At 43.6% G+C, this 20935-nt stretch overlaps 1 protein-coding gene across 2 annotated transcripts in view; it reads left to right on the forward strand.

Annotated features, from left to right (window-relative positions):
* TMEM57 (transmembrane protein 57) overlaps nucleotides 1-20935 on the forward strand; it is a 122515-nt gene that overhangs the window by 95618 nt on the left and 5962 nt on the right. Inside the window, exons 7-10 of one of the 2 annotated variants that reach the window (XM_015411655.1) lie at nucleotides 9798-9956; nucleotides 11086-11268; nucleotides 11897-12017; nucleotides 20259-20433. In XM_015411655.1, the coding sequence (XP_015267141.1) occupies nucleotides 9798-9956; nucleotides 11086-11268; nucleotides 11897-12017; nucleotides 20259-20433 (638 nt within the window). The remainder of the gene's footprint in view (nucleotides 1-9797; nucleotides 9957-11085; nucleotides 11269-11896; nucleotides 12018-20258; nucleotides 20434-20935) is intronic. The other variant, XM_015411656.1, reaches the window with a different exon arrangement.

Here is a 20935-nt window from a genome sequence, read left to right on the forward strand (position 1 = left end):
TTCTTCTTCCTCCTCCTCCTCCTCCTCCTCCTCCATGAAAGCAAAGATTCTCAGGAAGCTGAATACTCTGGCTAAAATTACATTCTGCACTTTTGTAGAATTGTAGTGTGTGGTATATAAAGTCCTATATAAAGTCTATTTATTCATAAGAAAGGAGATGGTAAATCAGCACTTCCTATTTGTTAGCAGACCTTCTTGCTTCCTATGGGATTGGGAGGGAACTACAGTGCTGCAGAGAGAAGAATACAGCTGGTAGAGTGATCCTCCCAGACAAGGAACTCTCTAACCATTGCCTGGCCATAAAATGTGTGGTTTACACAAATTTGCAAGCCATTTAGAGGGAAACTTGCCACTGGCTCCAAACTGTCATTTTAATCAGTGTCCCATTTTTTGCCAGAAACCTAACCACTTTAATTCATTGTTGTGTGTGATCAGAGCTTTGATATTTAACCACAAGCCTTCTAGTAGGGAACTAGAAGGGATAGAAGTAGCTAGTTCATTTCAAATTGCACCCTGTATTGATTTCTTCCTCTTTAAATCAGTAGTGCATCACTGTATTTTTGGCGATTTTTGGCTTGATTTTCAACCTATAGGTGATCAGTAGGTACTACTAACATTGCCATATTGTACATTTCACTGTCCTCACCTGCAAAATAACAATGAAGCATGATGAAGATATCTATGATGATGTCAGGATACGAGGAAAGTGTTGTGTGTAATGGAGTGGAAGAGGAGAATAACACATGGGCATGGCACTTTCAGGAGGCAGCCCTATATCTTTTAACATTCAGTTTTGTCATAAGAGTGAACAATGTGTTGAAAAGACAGAAGAGGTGTTACTAGGAGGGCAGCATCTCCTTGCCCTGCACCTGTTGGCCACGTGCATTCTTTGCATTCATTTTTAGTTTTAGTCCACAAATCCCAGGTAGCCAGCAGCAATAGCAAAGTTGCCCCTAGTTGCTCAACATCACACAGAAAGCCTCTTCCCTTTACTGATTTCTCTGTGTATCCCAAGAACTCAGATGCAGTATGAATATCTGTGGATGGCAAGAGAGAGAAACTGTGTCCCCCAGGTTTATTTATTTATTAAAACATTTTCACCTTGCCTTTCCCTTTGCTTCAAAGTGGCTTCCAGTAATAAATAAAACATTACAAATTAAAACCAAAATAAAATAACAAACCCCAAATACCTCCCTCCCCTGCTAAATGATCAGCGCTGTTTGTAGCCCATCACAAGCCTTCATTTCCTCCTAAAAGAGCTCCAGCAAGGGGTCTTCCCTCACTTGTCCAGCAAGAACATTCCACAGAGTGGAAGCCACAATAGGAAAGGCCTGAGGTCTGCTCCATTCCAGACCCACTACTCTTAAGTATGGAAACATCCAAAATGTGGCACAGAGGCTGTGCACAAGCATGTTTAAAATGCAGGATGAAACTTGTATGCTGGTCCTAGGTTTATTCAGATGTAAGTTCTCTTGTGTTCAAGTGGGAACACTCCCAAGTAAGTGTGGACAGGATTGCAGATTTAGTCTGCTAGATTATTGCAGATAATGTAAGACCCATGGCAAAACTAGATTTGAGGATTTGCAATATCTTCCACATTTATTTTGTCATCCTTCTGTTGACTAAAACATTTGCCTTTTTGTACTTTAACAGATTATGGAGTAGTGACAGAAGGGCTTCTGTAATGCAGGTTTTATCTAGTAATCAGTATGGTGTGTTTATTTTTGGATGCTTGGGGGCCCTGCTTAACAGCCATAGTAAACATAGCAGAGCCAAATGCAGCTTGATTGAGACATTCCCTACTGCGTATGGGCTTTGCAAACCATTAAAAACTGTTTGTTCCTTCAATTATAATTTAAAAGATTTTATTGAAATTTCAGGAGTTCTATTTTCAGTTTTCTGTGTTTTTAAAAAAAATTGAGAGCAAAAATATCCATTGCATTCCTCCAAAGAGTTCAGGCAGTATGCTTGGTTCATCCCTCCCCATTTTATCCCCACAACAGCCCTGAGGCTGAGAGGGCTATTGGCTGAGAGCTAGCATTGTACAGTGGTTAGTGTCAGACTAAGATCTGGGAAACTCAGTTTTGAATCCCCACTCTGTCAATCAAGTTTGCTTGGTACCTTGGGCCAGTCACACACTCTCAGCTTAATCTACCTGTCAGCATTGTTGTGAGGAGAAAATGGAGGAGAAGCAAATGATGTAAGCTGTGGTTGTTCCCCATTGGGGAGAAAGATGGGATATAAATAAAGTAAATAAATGTTAAAAATTCCTATTGAATTTCATGGCAGTGGGGATCTCCCCAATCCTAGTTCAATTCTCTAACTACATCACATTGGCGCAGGGGTCATTTCCTGCAGGAGAGAACAGGAGCGGAGCTCCGGCAGTAAAGAGCCCAGGGGGCGGGCACATGCAACAAGTCCCACCCCCTGCTCCCAGCAGCCCTCAGTCAGAGCAAGAAGCAGCCAGGTAAGTTGCAGAGCCCCCCCCCCGGTCCAAAACAGTCCAGTGGCACCTTTAAGACCAAGTTTTATTCAGGTACAAGCTCTCCCTCCTCTGCGAGGACAGATCTGCATGTTCCCCCCGCCCATAGCTAGCAATCCAAAACAGTCCAGTGGAGCCTGAGCGGTGGGTGTTGCCTTCTGACACACTTCCAGTGATGTCAGGGTGTGTGGCATATGCAAATAAATTATGCTAATGAGTTATGCTAATGAGCTCCTGTACCTCTTTTTCTACGAAATGACCCCTGCATTGGGGTACTCATGTTCTCGCTCTGAGGCAGAGGACGTCTTGGTTGGTGATTCCCACTGTCCAAGCAGGGAGGCAGGAACAATTTTTTCAATTTCCTGTCTCTTGCCTGTGGGAGTCACCCTCTGCAGTCTCTTTCCTGCCTCAACAGGAAAAATCTCTTTTTTCTCTTATTTTTCAGTCACTAAACGTTGTTTCTATTCTATCCTATCTCCCTCCTCTAAGTCCTCTTTCGACCCAAGCCCCTTCCTTTCCCCAAACTCACTCTAGCAACGGCAACCATTTTGTGGCAGCAACAGAAAGCAGGACCATTTGGCTGCTCTGATTATGGTGCAGAAGGGAGAAACCAACCTGTCCTTAATGTCGGGCACAAGGGAGACTGCCGGGGAAACCGGCAAGCCCCACAGTCAGCTCTCCTCAGCAGCCACAGCCAACCCCTTGTTGCGAGGAGAGGAAAAGTGTACACACAAAAAATGCCACTTAGTAAAGAACACACCAGGGCCCAAAGTTGGTTTGAACCTTTTGGCTAAGGATGATGGCCATTTTACATAGCCACAAATACTTCACAGAGGCAGCTCTTATTCGGACGCAGCCAACCAAAGGACATGGAGTCTGACTGTTCTGCCACATCACAGCATTTTGGAGCAGAGCTCCAGGAAGCTCATTGCTCAACCTGGAAGAACAAGGCTTCCACTTAGATGGCAGAGATGCCAATGGGCAGATGACTGGTAAAGTAAAAAAAAGGGGGGGTTTCATCTTCCCCCTGAGTTCATATCTATAATTAGACTATGAAGGAGGAGATTCAGAGCTACTGCCTTAATGGTGCAATGCTCAAGAGAAGCCAACCCCAGAGAACCGGAAGTGGACTAACGATGGCGGTCGCTCTCTCCAACCCGTGGAGGAGCGATTAGCACACCAGCGACAATGGAGGGGTGCCACCTCAAGTGGCACCTCCACGGAGCTCTCGGGAAGGGCTCCAAGCCAGAGAGCTTTTGAGGGTTAGCCTCTTCGACGCATTGAAATCACCACTTAACTCAATATTGGCAGTCACAGGAGGGGCTAAAAGCTCCCACTCTCAAATGACAGATCACAGCCTTGTGACAGATCCTGCCACAAATCAAAGGCACAAGCATTTTGTGACATCCTTACATGCAGTGTTTCCTCCGAGGTGTGGCTTTGAGAGACCTGCCATAGGTTCACAGGTTCCCTACATGGAAGCTACATACGGGTCTCTCGGCACTTACCAAGCCACTATTTGAGCCACTGAGGTAAGTCTCATTGAAACGGCTGAGGATGAAGATACCTTTTCTTACAGCTATCACATCCACCAGAAGAGTCTCTGAGCTAGGCTCACTTTCAGTTAAACCTGAACAATGCATATCTCACAAAGACAAGGTGTTACTTACACCAGATCCTGCCTTCATGCCCAAAGTCAATTCTGCCCTGCATAGAGTTCAAGATACGTCTTCCATCCTTCTGCCAAACCTGAAGCATCAAAGGAAGAAGATATGGCACACCGTCGACATCAGAAGAGCTCTGAAGACATATTTTTGTCAAACCAGCCATATTAGGAAAACCAACACATTATTCTTGTCCATATCTTCACCTAACTCAAGGGAAAGGTCATCCAAGTCGGCCACAAGCAGCATACTCAGAATGTGCATAGTAGAGGCCAGTGTAGTGTAATCTGGAGAGCCGTGTTTGATTCCCCAGTCCTTCACATGAAGTCTGCTGGGTGATGTGAAAGTATGCAGATCCTGATGGATTTTTGGAGGCTGTTCCGTTATTACTGTATCTTGTTGCCAATGTAAACTGCTTATGTTTATAGAAGGATCATCAACTCTTAATAAAGAGGATTTTCAAAATGGCCCTTTATCGATAGTCCATTGGGTTTGGATCCTTATTCCTCATATGCTTCATCACCCTAATACAGATGGGATGGAGCAAACTTTCTTACTACGGAATGATACAATGTTGGAGAATATTTCATACCTTGTGAAAAAAAATTTCTGCTATAGGATTTCTTTGCATTTTCTTCATTTGGAATGGACACTTTTGAAACCTAATTTGTTTGTATTTGTATAAGATCCTTCGTTATTTGTTTATGATATTTATATTTAACACGATAAAATACATTTAGAGTTTTCATTTATGAGTTTATTCATTATAATATAGTTCTGTACACAGTATAGTTTCTTTTTCTTCTCAAACTTGTTACCATCTTTCCTGTTCGTACAGGAAAAGTTGAAGGCAGCAGGAAAAGAGGAAGATCCAACATGAGATGAATTGACTCAATAAACTACAGCCCTCAGTTTGCAATACCTGAGCAAGGCTGTTAATAATAGGACAGGACATTTTGGAGGTCATTAATTCATAGGGTCACCATAAGTCAGAAATGACTTGACGCCGTTCACACACACACACACACACACACCAGAACAAAAGCACTTAGCTTGGAGAAATGACAATTGAGGGGTGACATGATAAAGGTTTACAAAATTATGCATGGGATAGAGGAGGTAGAGAAAGAAGTACTTTTCTCGCTTTCTCACAATACAAGAACTCGTAGGCACTCCATGAAATTAATGAACATGAAACCATGTTTTGTTCCTGCATTTAATCTCCAGCAGGTGTGATGAAAGAATGGATTATATTTTCAGCTTTACTTGTTCAAGCAATTTGGGTAGCTATAATGATCAAATATTGATTTCATAATGACAACTGCCCTGTGTGAAGGTCCCTACTGCCCAACTTCTGTAGCCTGTGTGGTCAAAGGGAGAAAGGGAAGGAACTGCTTTTTCTAAGGCAATGATATTCAGTCGCTCAGGAGCTAACTATGGTTATATGACATGCCACCTTTGGCTCTTCTGAGCACAGTTCCTCGGTGTGGTACCTGCCTCATGATTCAGGAAAGTAGGAAAAGACTTAGCCCATTGGGGCTTGTGGTTGATAGATGGTTTCCGCCTTGAAACAGGTTCATCCGGAGGAACAGATAAGCTGTGAGCCTCCCTGAGGTGTCAGCCTGAGGCCAGGGATGGAAGTAAATGTGGCTGTTTTGTTTGATGTTAATTGCTAATGTGGTTCTCCATGAGCCACAGTGCAAGTACCACAGCCCTGAGGTCCTCATCTGCCACAAACTGAATTGTGCCATCAATAGATATATCTCTTGAGGGATATCTATATCCACCCCCAAAATAGTTCCATTCTGTTGGAATAGATGGAAACTCAATTCTGATGCAGGCAAAGGCAAACTGCTAAATTGGTTGCTTCCAAACTGGGCGAAACTTTTTTATTTCTTTATTATATTTATAGATTACTTTTCATTCATGCTTGGGGAGGGATGAACTGCAAAAACAAAGGAAAACTGCAGCGATAAAATAATTCAAATCTAAAGTGAATTAAAATATATAAGGAGAAAGCATAAGCAAACAAACAGCAACGGGACATTAAAGAAACTGTGTTGGAATAAGCTGAAGAGAAGTAAAACTAATTTGCTTGTAATGTAATTGAGGCACTGTAGAAAAGGTAAGGTTTCACCCCTTTCTAAGATGAGTGGAGGGACTATTCCAGGTCTCCAAGGAAAGGTAGTATTAAAGGGTTCTCAAGCATACAGCACCGGGAGCTCTTTATTACGGCAGCCAGTCAAAACTGTAATCAAAGGATTGGCAAGAGTTGATATAATCAGAACCACCCTCACTTTGTGCTCAGGTTGGTATTTGCCAGAACAAAAGACTGGGTCACAATTAGCTCCTTACAAGGCATGTTTGTGAAGCCCTGGCTTAATAAGGGGTTTTCAGGATATGGTCTTTTGTGACCATTGCCTGCCTGCAAGATCATTTCTGGATGCACAGGATGCCAATCTATGCAATTTCCCCCCCGCAGAATCTTGATTTATACACGTGTAGAAACACCCTGTTATCACCAAGACTAATATGCATGAATTAATTGCATGTAAAAGCAAACAAAATTTCTTTTCTCTTCTGGCACGACCTGTTCTTTCCTCAGATACCAATTCCAAACAGTACCTCGCATATCCCTCTATCCTTCTGTCTCTCTAATTCATTTTTATTCCATCCCTTCTGACAAGAAGGGTTATCCCCAATGCTCCCTCTAAGCTGTGGCATCTTGTGAGCAAAAATTCTACTTTGTGAGCTACAGGCATTAAAGTTGTGAGCAAGTGATTTGGCTACTTCATAAATTAGTTTGCTCTGGAGCCATCCTTCCTGAGCTGAGACAAAAATGTATGAGCCGGAGGCTAAAAACCTGTGAGCTAGCTCACACTAACTCATCTTAGAGGAACAGTGGTTATCCCTCCTCCATTTGGCCCTCTCAACAACTTTGTCAGATAGGTCTGAGAAAGTGTGTGTTTGTGTGTATGAGAGAGAGAGAGAGAGGCTTCAGGTCATCCAGCAACCTGATGGCAGAGTCAGAATTTGAGCCTGGATTTCCATCACTGAAATCTACTGTAGACACCCACTAACACAAAGTAAGCAGTTTTCTAGAATGTGATAAAAAAGAATATCATTAATGTGGAATTAGTGTTTACCTGCCATGATGGTTACGTACTTTGGGTAATACAGGGTTTAGAAAAGAGTCTAGATAGTTTTAAACGCCTTGTTAACATTCAGTCTACATTCTGTGTTGCATTTCAGTGAAGGGTTGGATGCTTCTATGCAAAATGACATTTTACTTCTAAATATGACACACAGCAGATGGTTGCTGGTCAGGAAAGATTAAAATTAAACCTTCAAAATTGCTGTGTGTTTATCTCTTTCTGTGTGTGTGTGATAGAGTGAGAGAACTGTATCTTGGATCTACAACATACTTCAGTGTTTGATCAACTGCTGATTTTTAGTTTTCAACTGTGATGCTCCTTTATCCCAGGAGGCCGGAGATGAAACCTAATACTAACCACAGTGTGCTGCATCCATTGACGGCAACAGAGCAGTCTGTTCAAGATGCAGACAGTGGCTTTCAGATCATGGCCTGAAATGTCTCCCCCGCCCCTGCCCTCTTTTCCTCCTCTTTGTTTAACATACAGCCTGTTGAAGAGTTCTGGAGAACTCAAAAGATTGCACACTGTGCTTTGTTATTTTGGTTGGCCTTCTCTGTTTACCATACAAAGTGGTCTTAATTACTTTTGTGTGTGTGAAGTGCTGACAGACTTTTGTATTGCTGTTCCTTTATCCAAACTGTCCAAATCCAGGAAGCTGGATGGATGTACAGATTCAGGTTTGTCCTGCTGGTTAAGATGCTGTGTGGGTCACAATCCAGCATCCGGCAGATGTGCTTGTGGTACTCACTGTGCAAGTACATGTGTCACTGAAACCAGTGGTTTGGGTTGGCAGGACTGATTGGAGTGGGGGATTCAGTCCCTTTCCAGTTCAGCAAAGAGGATCATTATGCACCCAGTAGGGTGACCACAGTCTCTTTCTCTGCATGAGGATCTCTGGATCAGGACTCTTGTGTTGGTCTTTGTAAGTTAGGGCATGATTTTCGTATTTTCTTTTCAATATTTGTATCCCAGTGATCTTCTGTCCAAGTCTTCTCTTGCTGGGCTTCTGTAGCAACCTAGTGTGTAGTTTAAGCGGCTATTCTAGAAGAGAAGTAGAATATAGATTTTAAATAAATGCTATCATCTTCAGAATTTACATTTGTTAGACTAAGGAGAAATTGACATTTAAATCAAGACCTTAAGTGCTATAGTGTGAACTAATGAACTGCCTTGGCAGGAAAAGTAAACATTCATTTTCTTGAACATCTAGCACTGTTTCTCTTTCTGTCCCTCTTTTCCTCCCCTGTTTTGTTCTATTGGGGGGGGGAGGGAACATAGTTCCACATCCAAGGTATAACTTGCCCAAATGCTTCACTTGAAAGCAGTATGAGCATTCCAGCTCTCAGAATTGGAAGATGAAGTTTCCTAATGAACAACCACCCTATGCTGCCCTTTTATTACAGACAATCTGAGGGCACAAAGGGGTTTTCTGTATTGCAGGGATCTTTCAATCTTCCAATATCTACTACCTGCCTCAAAATGTACTTGCGCATGAAATTGGCATCCAAACTACACATAACTGCAACAGGTCTGTGTCTTTAATTGGTTCTGCCCCAGTTGTATGTAAAATTGTTTACTGTAGTAATGTCTGTAGAAAAATGTCTTCTATTATCGCTCACACGCTAACGAATACTGCATAACGAACAATCCGTTTCACAATATTTGCTTTATCTGAGCGTGTAGCAATCCCAATTCTTATCAATCACTACTTATCAACTCCTGAAGGAAACATACCATGTTGACTCTCTAATAACAGAAACCAAGGTCTTCTGTTACTAGAGAGTCAACATGGAATGTTTCCTTCAGGAGTTGAGAAGTAGTGATTGATAAGAACTGGTATTGTTACACGAATTGTTCATTGCGCAGTATTCGTTAGCGTGTGAGCGATAATAGAAGAAATGTTTCTACAGGAATTACTACAGGAAACAATTTTGCAACTCACCTTTATTGATTCTTCGTTATTTTTGTTACGGATGTTGTTTTTGGTATTCTACTTCCTCCCGTGATCTCTCATTTTGGCTTCTGCTTTTCCAGTTTGTATGTAAGACTGAGTTGGGTAAGAGGCATGATTTTAAAGCACTGAAGAGGTGTGTTGGCATAAGATGCTGAACTGTCATACCAGTTCCTATACACATATACAAGCTGCCCATCGAGGTAACTCTCTGCCTACACAGTACCATAAGTGAGCCCAGTTGGGGAAGGATGACAGAAGAGAAAAAAGAAGGCTAGATAGAGGGTTCGGCAGCCTTTTTGTGTTTTAAATTGCATCCTCTGCCTTCCTGTGCACATATCAGCATTCAAAGACACAGATCTATCACATTCATGTGTCATTTGGCCATTGGAGGTCACACAGGAGAAGATGCTAGAGATTTGAGGTAAGGCGGGGGGGGGGGAATGGTAAAAGAAGCAAAGGTGGGAAAAGGCCAAAGCCAAACTTTGAACCTTCTTTAGGTGGGTGAAATTTTCTGTTTAAAAACAAACTGTGTTTTATCCTAGGTTGGAGCAAGATATTAAGAAGTTAAAGGCTGATCTTCAGGCAAGCAGGCAAATTGAACAAGAGCTGCGTAGTCAGATTAGTTCTCTGACTAGCACAGAGCGGGGAATTCGGTCTGAGATTGGACAGCTCCGACAAGAAAATGAGCTGCTTCAGAATAAGTAAGTTTAACCTTGCTGCCCCACAGGATGTTAGGCCATCTCTTCCTGCCTTTTTATGTTCATAATCTGTTCTTTAAATGTTACTTTATACTTCATATGTTTGAATTTTTAATATGTTGGAACACAGTCCAGCTGAAAATAAACTCTTTCAAGCCCTTTTTGTTTCATTTGGCAAGAATTAAGCCAGTCAGAGATTACTCTTAACAGTAGCAAACTCCTGCAAAATGTCCAAAATAGGATCCTCCCTTTCAACACCTAGCAGGACTTTTATGAAACATCTTTGCCACTATCTTTAGTTCAGCCTCTATACCATGAAGTATAATAAAAACAATAAGGGATAACAAAACTAAAAATATCAGCAATACAGTACACCCTTGCTATTTGCAGATTTGTGACTCACATTTTTACTTACTTGAGGTTTGTAAATCTGAAACCATGACATGGTCACCACCAGGCCATGATCATAATCTATAAACTGTTGCATTTTGCAGAAAACATTGTGGGTTTGGAGCAGTATTTGCATATTTTACAATTTGTGGTGATCTCAGGAATTGATATCACAAATGGTAGTGGGCTATTGTATTGGAGTGTCAACAGTAGCAGCTACACAACAAAATAGTAGCTAATTGGCCATAATGACAGAACAAAATAATATTAATGATCTTCAGAGGTGGAAATAAACATGTCTTCACCTGGCACCTGAAGCTCAAAAGAACAGGCTCCAGAGAAAGGGAAGGGGGGTAATTCCACAGATGTTCTCTGTCTGAAGCCTGTACAGTCAGTCAAAGTGGAAATTTATTAAATAATCCAGTGCATTTCAAGCTTTAAGAAGTTCTTCAAGGGAAGGGGTTGACTTTGGTCAGATGAATCAAATATATTGTACAAGATTGCTATCGTTTAGCTCCTGCAGAAACTTTTCACAGAGTCTCTTGTTTTCACTGGGCTTTCTCTGCTTTTATCTATGTTGATTGAATCCTACCCTCTTGTTCTACTGAAATTTGGAGACCTTTCTCCATTTGCCCAAAAGGGATTAAATATGCAAGAGTTCACTTTTTTTCTTTTGATGCTAAAGAAGGTAGCAGCACTACCAATAATGTGCACCTCTTTCACCCTACCCCACCCCAACCAGACTGCATAACGCTGTGCAGATGAAACAAAAAGATAAGCAGACCATTGGCCAGTTGGAGAAAAAGCTGAAAGCGGAGCAAGAGGCACGGACCTTTGTAGAAAAACAGTTGATGGAAGAAAAAAAAAGGAAGAAGTTGGAAGAAGCAACTGCTGCACGGGCTGTTGCTTTTGCTGCTGCTACTAGGTACTTAGTTTCCTTGGTTTCCTTCATCTCAGACCTGAGCACTAGTTTGTTTTTCTACACTGGAGACCACAGTTTTGTATTCTACCCTGTTTAATTATTTCAATCTTCCCACATGTAGAAAAATAACTTGTGAGGGGAAATCTTGTTTCTTTCCTCTGAAATGCTTGTTTTCTACATGCAAAGTTTCCAACTACTCCTTTCTCCTTCCCTTGAATTTGTATAATCCAAAGAAACTTTATTTCTACTGAATGTTTAGGGTTCCATTGTTTTCCACAGCAACATTAGTGACAGGTTTCCATTTCATCCTTAATGTGGTTGAATTTGAAGATGCCAGGTGCCGAGATTTTCGGCCATTGTTGAGTTGTTGTGTGACATAGTGCTGAGTGACTAAACACAAGTTTGCTAGAACAACAAAGGCACACAGAAGTAATCCTCCCCTATTCAGGGCAGGGCTGTTGCTGATTCCCAGTGAGCTGAAATTGGCATTTGGTGCCTACAACATCTTTTGCCCCATTTTTCGGTCTTGCACCATTCATCCTGCTTTTATGGAACTACCAATGCACACTGAAAAGTTCATTTATTCATTCTCCCTCTCTTTGTATGTGTGTCTGTTTGTTTTGCTGGGCAGAGGAGAATGCACTGAAACTTTACGGAATCGCATCAGAGACCTGGAGACAGAGTGCAAGAAGTTAACAATTGACATAAAGCTGAAAGAAGATCAGATACGAGATCTAGAAATGAAAGTTCAGGTAATGAAAGAGCAATAATGTGCCTTGTGTGCTTACATAACAGCTAACTTTTCTTTGCAACACATTCTTCTTTCTTGGAGTGGGGTGGAGGGAGCCTTACTTACTTAAAACACTGATGGACATCATTCTCTTTCAGGCTGTATCACACGTTATACACTAGCAAACCAAAGCTGGCCAATCTAAGGTGCATGACAGGAGCTACCACAAATAATTAGCAAGGATCTCTGTATGAGGAATTGATTTGCAAGCCTGTGTGCGTAATGGTAGGATCAGACAATTTTTCCTCCAGAGTTGAAGGCAGTTTGAAAGATAGCCCGCTGCTTGTGGAGATGATGCTAGTCTCACTTTCACTGCTGGTAAACAGGTTCTGCAGGTGTTTATACTGTCCCAGAAGCCTATTTGGCCAGAGACAGCAGTTTGACAGAAGAAATGTGTGTGTACTACATGGGAAGTAATGCATAGTGCTTTCAGTGTTCAGAGTGCTTCACATACATTATCTTGTTGTGTAGCATACAACACGGCCTTTAAGTTAGGCCAGCATTGTTTCCCCCATACTGCTGAGGGGGGAGACGAGAGAATGGCTTGCCTATAAGTGCTTCACATACATTATCTTGTTGTGTTGCATACAACACGGCCTTTAAGGTAGGCCAGCATTGTTTTCCCCATACTGCTGAGGGGGGAGGCGAGAGAATGGCTTGCCTAAAGCTGCCTCATGAGTTCATGGCAGAGATGTTGGATCCTGTCTAAATTCCATGCATAGAAAGACGATTTCCCTGCCTCCACCCTCCCAATGGAGTGCAAAATGCTGCCCCTGGGGGATGGGGGACCAGACAGAGCAGTATGAGGGGGGAACTACAGGAGCCAGCCCATAATTTGAACAGCTGACCACCCAGATTGCAGCTCAGACACTTATATGCAAGTATTGTCTGAATCTGGGCTTTCGTGCGGGCTTTAAAAAGTAATGCATAAGACAAAAGTGCATATTGTATTCAACACATTTGTGTTCCCAGACTTGTGTTTGCTGCCGTAACATGAATCAAAAGATGGGTTATTTGTAGGGGAGAATTGGTGGCAAATGAGCTTAACCCCAGCTGTGCCTGCTGATTTGACCCAGCAAATGTTGCCTCTAGCACCCACATCCTGCAATAGTTCTCTTGGTTCACTTCCAATTTGGGAGCTTTGTTGGGGGAGAAAAGATTAAAAGGTAGTAAGGGGGTTTGAACATTTGCTAGGAAAATCAGTCACTGGGCAAAGGATTAAGCCTCTGCCCTCCAATCCTTCCCAGAAAGAGTCATGTCTCTCCTCCCCCCACATACTCCATTAATCCTTTGCAACAAACTTGATGATGGGAGCCCTATGTTTTCTTTGTAATGTGTAGTTGTACTGTGGAAAGGCCCTTAAACTGTTATGCCTACTTCTATGATTTTCTTGATCAATTGTTAGGAAAAAAAAAAAAAGTTGGATATGGGATTTTACAGACTTCTAAATGGGGCCTTTTTAATGGAGTTCTTAGGTGCATGCATCCCTTAAGGCTTAAAATAGTTGGATCAAAAGTAAAAAGCAGCCCGCCCATGGCTTTAAGCCTGTACTGGTTTGGTGAGTAAAAAGCCTGTCAAAACAAAACATTAAGCAAAGACAGAAATTTATCTTGAGAGGAGAGAGAGTTAGAAAATCCTATCTTCCATTTGTTAGGAAATCAGAAGTTACATGTTGGGGAATTGCTGGGAATTTTTCCCCTATTCAGAGTCTCCTCCAGAATGTTTCCACATGGGATTTTCCCCGTTTACACAGAGAGGAGGGAGCTTCTGAACCACGTGAAGTTGTGCTTATGCCAAGTGCAAATCATGGCAAAAAAAAAGCATTCCTGGGGCTTTACCCTGTGAACTGGAAAAACAAAGTCTTTTTTCTCCCATTTAGAGGGGAATCCTCAGAGTGGTGGCAAGGGGGTATCTCTGTGAGGTAAAACAGCACTGTACAGCTTGCTGCTGTGCACCATTTCCTCCCCACACCTACCTCTTTAGCCTTTAGAAGGCTTTTTCTCTGCCAAAGACACTGCAGCGCTAATGTAGCTCTGCAAGGAAAATCAGGGGTCCTGGCAGAATCACTGCTACATCTGCACTTTCATGCAGGGAAAAAGGGAGAGCAGAAGTGGGGATAGCATCAGCAAACATTAAAGAAATGGGGTGTGTATCGATGCTACTTCTGTGCCACTTGCTGCTGCCATGGTGAGAGTGCTCTTGCCCCCATGTAAAAGTACCCAGGAACTTGAACAGGCCAGTTTCTTTGCCCCACTCCCCCCTGTTTCCCTCTATCCCTTTCTCTAAATGATCCTCAGCTGCCCATAGCTTTCAGTGCCTTCTAGAACATTCCAAGAGTCAATCCATTTTTGTGGGGGTTTTCCATTTGTCAAGTATCGTTTTTCTGCATTCTTGTGGGCTTCCCCAAGTATGCAGAATCACCTGCCTTTTTTCATTCCCTTAGTGATAGTCACTTGAACATCAGGTCTTCGTCATGGTCTCTATGCATCACACCTATGGGTTAAGGCACCTGCACTGGCTCCAATTCGGGAAACTTCTAACAAGCTCAGAAAGGATCTGGGGCCCCTCCCCAAGCATGCGCAGGAACTCCAACCGTGCATGCTTAGAGGGCAGGGCTCCAGCATCCTGCCAGTTCTCTTCTGACCTCCACGCTGATCAGTCAATCTGCTTCGGTCTGGGAACTTCTTTTGTGAGCAAAAGTATTCTCTTTAGTTTTTCTCTCCTTTTCCAGCTCAGTTCTTTCTCCTTTTTGTTTTCATCTTAAAGACAAAAACAAAAAAGTTAGATTTTTTTTCTTTCCTCTCCAACTTTGGTCAGACTACCCCCCCCCCATTTTTTTCTCTCAGGTTTGCCCTCTTGTCTATGGCAAATTGTTGGGGGGGTTTTAAGTGTTGCACCCAGTGTGGGTACAAGCTTGCTCCACTGGATGGCCACTCCTTGTGTCTCCTGTGTCTCGGGGAAGTGCATAGGCAGATACCTGTGTTCACTGCGCGAAGTTTTCCAGCCAAACCCGAAAGAATAGAGCAGCCAACCTTCAAGCAGCCCTTCTGGAGTCGGTGCTGTGACCTAAATCCATGGCTTCTACGTATGCTGAGGTAACTCTGGCACCGGTGGATTGGCCTTGATTGGCACTGACAGATCGACAGCAATGGATCGGCCCCGATCATCGGATGCATTGACTGTGACAATCTCTGAGGCTGGTCCTTCAATATCAAAAGTCTGCAACGCCGACAGCTCCATTGGTATAGTTGATGCCAATGTCCAAAAAAAAAATAAGAAAGACAAGAGCCACACTAAGGTTAAACATAAACAACTTAAGACTGCCTCTGTGAATACTGTGGTGAATGCTGCAATGGGTTCTGACGCGCCTGCAGCCACTCCCCTTGTCCACTCGATTTCACCAGACCCGACGCACGTTCCAGCAATTCCACCTATTACGCTGTTGAACTCACCCATCCGTCAGCCTGACTCCCCGATGGATTGGTCGGTGCCGGCGGACCCTCCATTTTCTGGGTCAGATGTGGAAGTGGTGCCTATCCCACTTCACATTGCCACCCAGCAGGACTCCCGCTCCTCAGCCTCCGAGCACTCTCTATCCCAATCTCTGATTGGCGCCAGTTGTCAGCACCAATGGAAGTCCAAGCGTGGACTGGACCGTTCCACTTCCTACCATAGCAGCTCCTCGCCGAGTCCTCAGGATTGATCCCCTCACAGCAGAGCACCAGCTGCTTTCTCGCTGCTGCCATCTTCCATGATGGTTCCATGGGACTAAAGGCAACTACAATATCTTTACAGTGCCTTTCTGTTGGCTTCGGCTCTCCCCTGGCTGATTCTGGGTCGTCCACTGGATTGGGATCAACGCTCAGTGGTCTCACACCGTGCTTGCTCCCCATCACTGGATCACCCTCCATCAGTCCCGCTATTAACGGCCATCCCTACTTAACCTTCGACACCGATGACTCCTCCTGTTCGGTAAGCGTCAACACCGACGCCATTGTTACCGACAGCCCCAATGCAGCCAGGGTCACTGATGCCTCCATCACGTCCTTTTTCTGACGTTCCGACACCTCTTGATTTGTCCGGGGCGGGAGATTTGTCTCATTTTTCTGGGAGTGAATCTGAAAAGGAGGGTTCTGGGGCTCCCACTACTCCTTTGGACCCTTCTCTGAACCAGCACATAGCAGATGATCTCCCTATTTCTCCTTCGTAGGATCTCCGGTCTTATGGAGATTTGATCAAGAAGATGGCACATTCCCTGGGCATCATTATCACTCAGCCACAACCCCAAGTAACTGATGTTGTGTTTGACATTATCCAATTGGATACTTCCACAGCAATTGCACTGCCCATGACTCAGGTCCTTCTTCAGTCGGCCAGGTCCCACTGGGATTGACCATTCTCCACTCCTATCTCCACCAGAAGATTGGACCACATATATAGAGTCCAGGAGGCTGGTGCAGAATTTCTTTGTGCTCATCCCCAACCTAATTCTATGGTTGTTATCTTTTCTTCTAAGAGTAAGAAGACACAGTCTACTCCATCGGACTAAGAAAGTAAAAAGATGGACACTTTTAGTCGTCATTTTTACTCAGCAGGCACTTTGGGAGTAAAAACATCAAATTATGTGGCATGTATGGGGTGCTATGGATATTCCTTGTGGGAACAGATGTCAGCGTTCCTCACCCTTCCGCATGAACAACAATGGGATGAAACTAGAAAAGTACAGAAGGAGGGTATGATCTTGTCAAAGCAAATAATTCTGCCAAACATACCCTTGATACCTGTTCCAAGACTATGTCATCTGCGGTGGCTCTTCATTGTCATTCTTGGCTTCGTACAACATCTCTTCAAACCAATACCAGGGCCTATATAGAAGATTTGCCCTTTGACAGTCAGGGCCTCTTCCATTCCACCACTGACTCTATCTTACAAGACATGGATAAAAGTCTGAAAGCCTCTCAAAGTCTGGGTGTCTCTCCATCCTGTCGATCTCAAAGGCCCATGACATGGTCCCACTCTAATAGATGGCCATATGGCAGACAGTCTCCAGAGAATGCTTGGAAAGTTGGCCAAAGTTCCAACAGGCATCTCAACAGCAAGGTCAAGATGGGCAAGAACACCAAACAGGGTCTTTGACTTTTACACCACGTGCCACCTGCCAACCCCCTCTGTCCGTCTCCCCTCCTCTCCCATGACCACCCACCTTGGCCTGTTCTACCCTGCCTGGAATCTCATAACATCAGATTCTTGGGTGCGTTCCATCATCACCAGAGGCTATGCAAGATAATTCCTACAGATGCCTCCTACTCCTCTGTTCGTCATGACTTCAGCATCAGTAGTTCTTCATCAAGAAGTTCAACAACTACTGGCCAAGCAAGCTATAGAGCTGGTTTCCTCCTCAGAACAGGGACAGGGTTTTTACTCCCAGTATTTTACTGTCCCAAAGAAGGATGGGGGTCTTCACCCAATCTTGGATCTTAGGGCTCTGAACAAATTCATCACATATTGCAAATTCAGAGTGACATCTCTTCAAAACATACTGCCTCTGTTGGAGTTTGGGGTGTGGATTGCCACAATCTCGTCATCCCGACCGGAAGTAGGCACTCCCTTACAAGCCCTGTTCCAGGATAGAAACACTGAGATTACCAGGGGCGTGACCACAGAGGAGGAAGCACCATGGGATAGGAGATCAAGGTGATAGGCAGGTAGAATAGCCTATAGGTTTAAGAAGCACAGAAAGGGGTGTCCCTAAGGGAGTGGGAATGATATACATTGTACATTGTAAGCCGCCCTGAGCCCGCGTGTGGGGAGGGCGGGGTATATAATTAAATAAATGAATAAATAAGGAAGCTGAAAGGTGCTGGGGAGGAAGTCAGAGCTGATCTCCTAGCAAACACAGAGAGAACGTGTAAAGGCGATCGGTCTGAGGAAGGTGTCTGGGGTGTGCCGTAACCCCCAGCACTTCCAAATCTGAGGCACTTGCTTCCTCCATATAACTCCCAACACGGCTACAGGGTATTCCAGACCTGGGCCCGACCCAGAGCATGACATGATGTAACCTTGTCACTAGATATCTCCTTCCTACCGAAGGTGGTTTTGGAATTCCATCTGCATAGACAGGTTTTTTTACCAGTTTATCCAAATCCCAAAACAGAGATTGAGCGCCTATGGCATATTCTAGATGTGAAGAGGGCGCTCTTATTCTATCTGGACAGGACACGCAAGGTCCGTAAAGATCCTTGCCTCCTTGTGTCTTATGCTCCGCATTCATTTGGGAGTAAAATCTCAACTCAAAGACTGTCTAAATGGATCGTTGAGGCCATTCGTTTTTGTTACCTCCTGGAGAAGAGACCTTTGCCTGTTGTGCCTAGAGCTCATTCCATCCGTGCGGTGTCAACTTCTACAGCTTTCCTTAGAGGGGTGCCCCTGCAGGACATCTGTCAATCTGCTTCCTGGGCAACTCCAAACACGTTCATCAGACAGTATGCTTTGAATGTTCATGCACAGCAACTTTCCTGCCTGGGGCGTTCAGTACTTCAGTCCATGGTCTCTTTGAGATGATGCCAGCACCCTCCTCCAGATAGGCCTTAGCTCGCTAATCTCCCATAGTTGTGATGCATAGAGACCACGATGAAGATAAACAGGTTGCTTACCTGTAACTGATGATCTTCGAGTGGTCATCTATGCATTCACACCACCTGCCCTCCTTCCCCACTGCTGTCAGCCTTCATTATCTGGGTTTTTTTCTGGAGGTTGCAGCGGTCAGAAGGAACTGGCAGGATGCTGGAGTCCCACCCTCTGGGCATGCGTGGTTGGAGTTCCTGCACATGCCTGGGGAGGGGCTTCAGATCCTTTCTGAGCTTGTTAGAAGTTTCACGAATCGGAGCCAGCACATGCACCTTAACCCATAGGTGTGAATGCATAGATGACCACTCGAAGATCATCAGTTACAGGTAAGCAACCTGTTTATTCATTATCAGGAGTGAGCTGGGGGCTCTCAAGAAATCACAATGGGATGGGGATACAAACAAACTGGAAATATTCCCATACACCCACCCAAATCAACCTCTCATTTCTTTATAGTCTCAGACCTTAGTAGGCTAATTTTCCTCATATCCCTCTGTTTGTTTTTCATTTAACGATGTTTAACGTTCCATGCCTCATGGAGCATGTTCAGTCCTCATTGGTCCATTTGGAAAGATGGGGTCATTTTTCTCTTGGTTAATTTATATCCTCTTTTTACATATTTTCCTCTACCTTGTCGATGGGTGGCCTGGATTTGCTTCTTCTGTGACTGGCAGAAGCCACCTACTTTATTAAGTGCAGTAATTATTAAGCATTTCTCTTAAGCACCAATGTCCAGATCTTGAGTTCAGTTGACCATTAGCACTGTCCACCAAACAACTACTTTTGTAGCTCAGACAAAAAGAGGTTGCAGGGATTAACCTAGCAATTTAGGCTGAACTGGCCTAACCATTGTAGCATCTCTAGGAAATATCTCATAGGATGATTTTGATTGGTTGTGTGCACATTGTAATGTTACATTTGTGTGACTTACTCAGACATAATCCTGTAAATTGACTGACTGGTTTTTCTACATATATGAGTTTATAGATTGTGGAAACTGGCTATTTCTTGGCACTTACAGAGTTGCTAAATGAGCTTCATGTAACATACCTGTATATAATGGTCCTTTTGAAATTCAGAAATGTGTCATCTCAGGGGTCTCCAGATATAAGACCACCTGTGTGTGAACAAGGAATTTGACAGTGCTCATCTTACCAGGACTAGCAGAATTAATGCACCAAGCTCTGATTCATCTCATAAACACTAAAACAAATCAGAGGTTGAAGTGTATTCTGGGATGGATAATTGTTAGTGTAAGATATTTTATGATAAGAATGCACTGGCAATCTCTTCTGTTCCTTTGAAAAGGAGGGTGGGTTAAAAGAGGCTGTAATTACACCTGAATGTGATGAATTCTAAGCTGCTGCTTCTGCAGATGTTAAGTAAGTTACCTTTTAGATGTAGATGGTGCATATTTGACAGATTATTTCTGACAATATAACCAACTTGTCTTAAAACCACAGTGTGCCTCAGATTCTCCCAGCTAATTCTTGAGAACAGTAGAGACAGAACAGGTTTATCATGCCTCAGTATCAAGACCCAGTTTGTAACAGTCCTGCTTCAATTTCTTTCAAAGGAACTACGGAAATACAAAGAGAATGAAAAGGATACAGAGGTATTAATGTCAGCACTTTCAGCCATGCAGGATAAGACACAGCACTTAGAAAACAGCTTGAGCGCGGAGACAAGGATCAAGTTGGACCTGTTCTCTGCGTTAGGAGATGCAAAAAGGCAACTTGAGATCGCCCAAGGTAATATGGATTCTTCTAACACAAATGGACACAATGGTGGAAATTGAGGAGGATACCTTTTGTGACGTGTGGCTGGACAAAGATCACCAGTATGCACATGGAAATTGCTCCCATGCATACATTTTGGGGTGGGGGTGGGGGCAGTTGTAGCCGGTAATTTTTCACTTCTGGCTGCACATCAGATCCTGCTCCAGTGGGCAGGGGAGGCCAGCACAGCTCCACTAAAGCAAATGGCAGTTATCACACAATATTTCAAGTTCTGGCTTTAGCAACCAGAACTACCTCTGGAATTATCCCTGCAAAGAATGTGGGGAGGGCTCTTCTTCCCCCTTCCTTCCTCTGAGAAATTTGGCCTTTCCTAACCAAACTCTTTCGTCTTTCCTTGCATTTCCTTTGGTGCTTCGGTTGGGAAGGACCCTCCAAATTCATTTAGAATTTTGATTAAAAGCCAGCAACACTGTATGGAATATATTCACACACACACACACACACACACGGACAA

Source organism: Gekko japonicus, unplaced genomic scaffold (assembly GCF_001447785.1).
Source record: "Gekko japonicus isolate JY-2015 unplaced genomic scaffold, Gekko_japonicus_V1.1 scaffold62, whole genome shotgun sequence".
In the NCBI taxonomy this organism is placed as follows: domain Eukaryota; kingdom Metazoa; phylum Chordata; class Lepidosauria; order Squamata; family Gekkonidae; genus Gekko; species Gekko japonicus.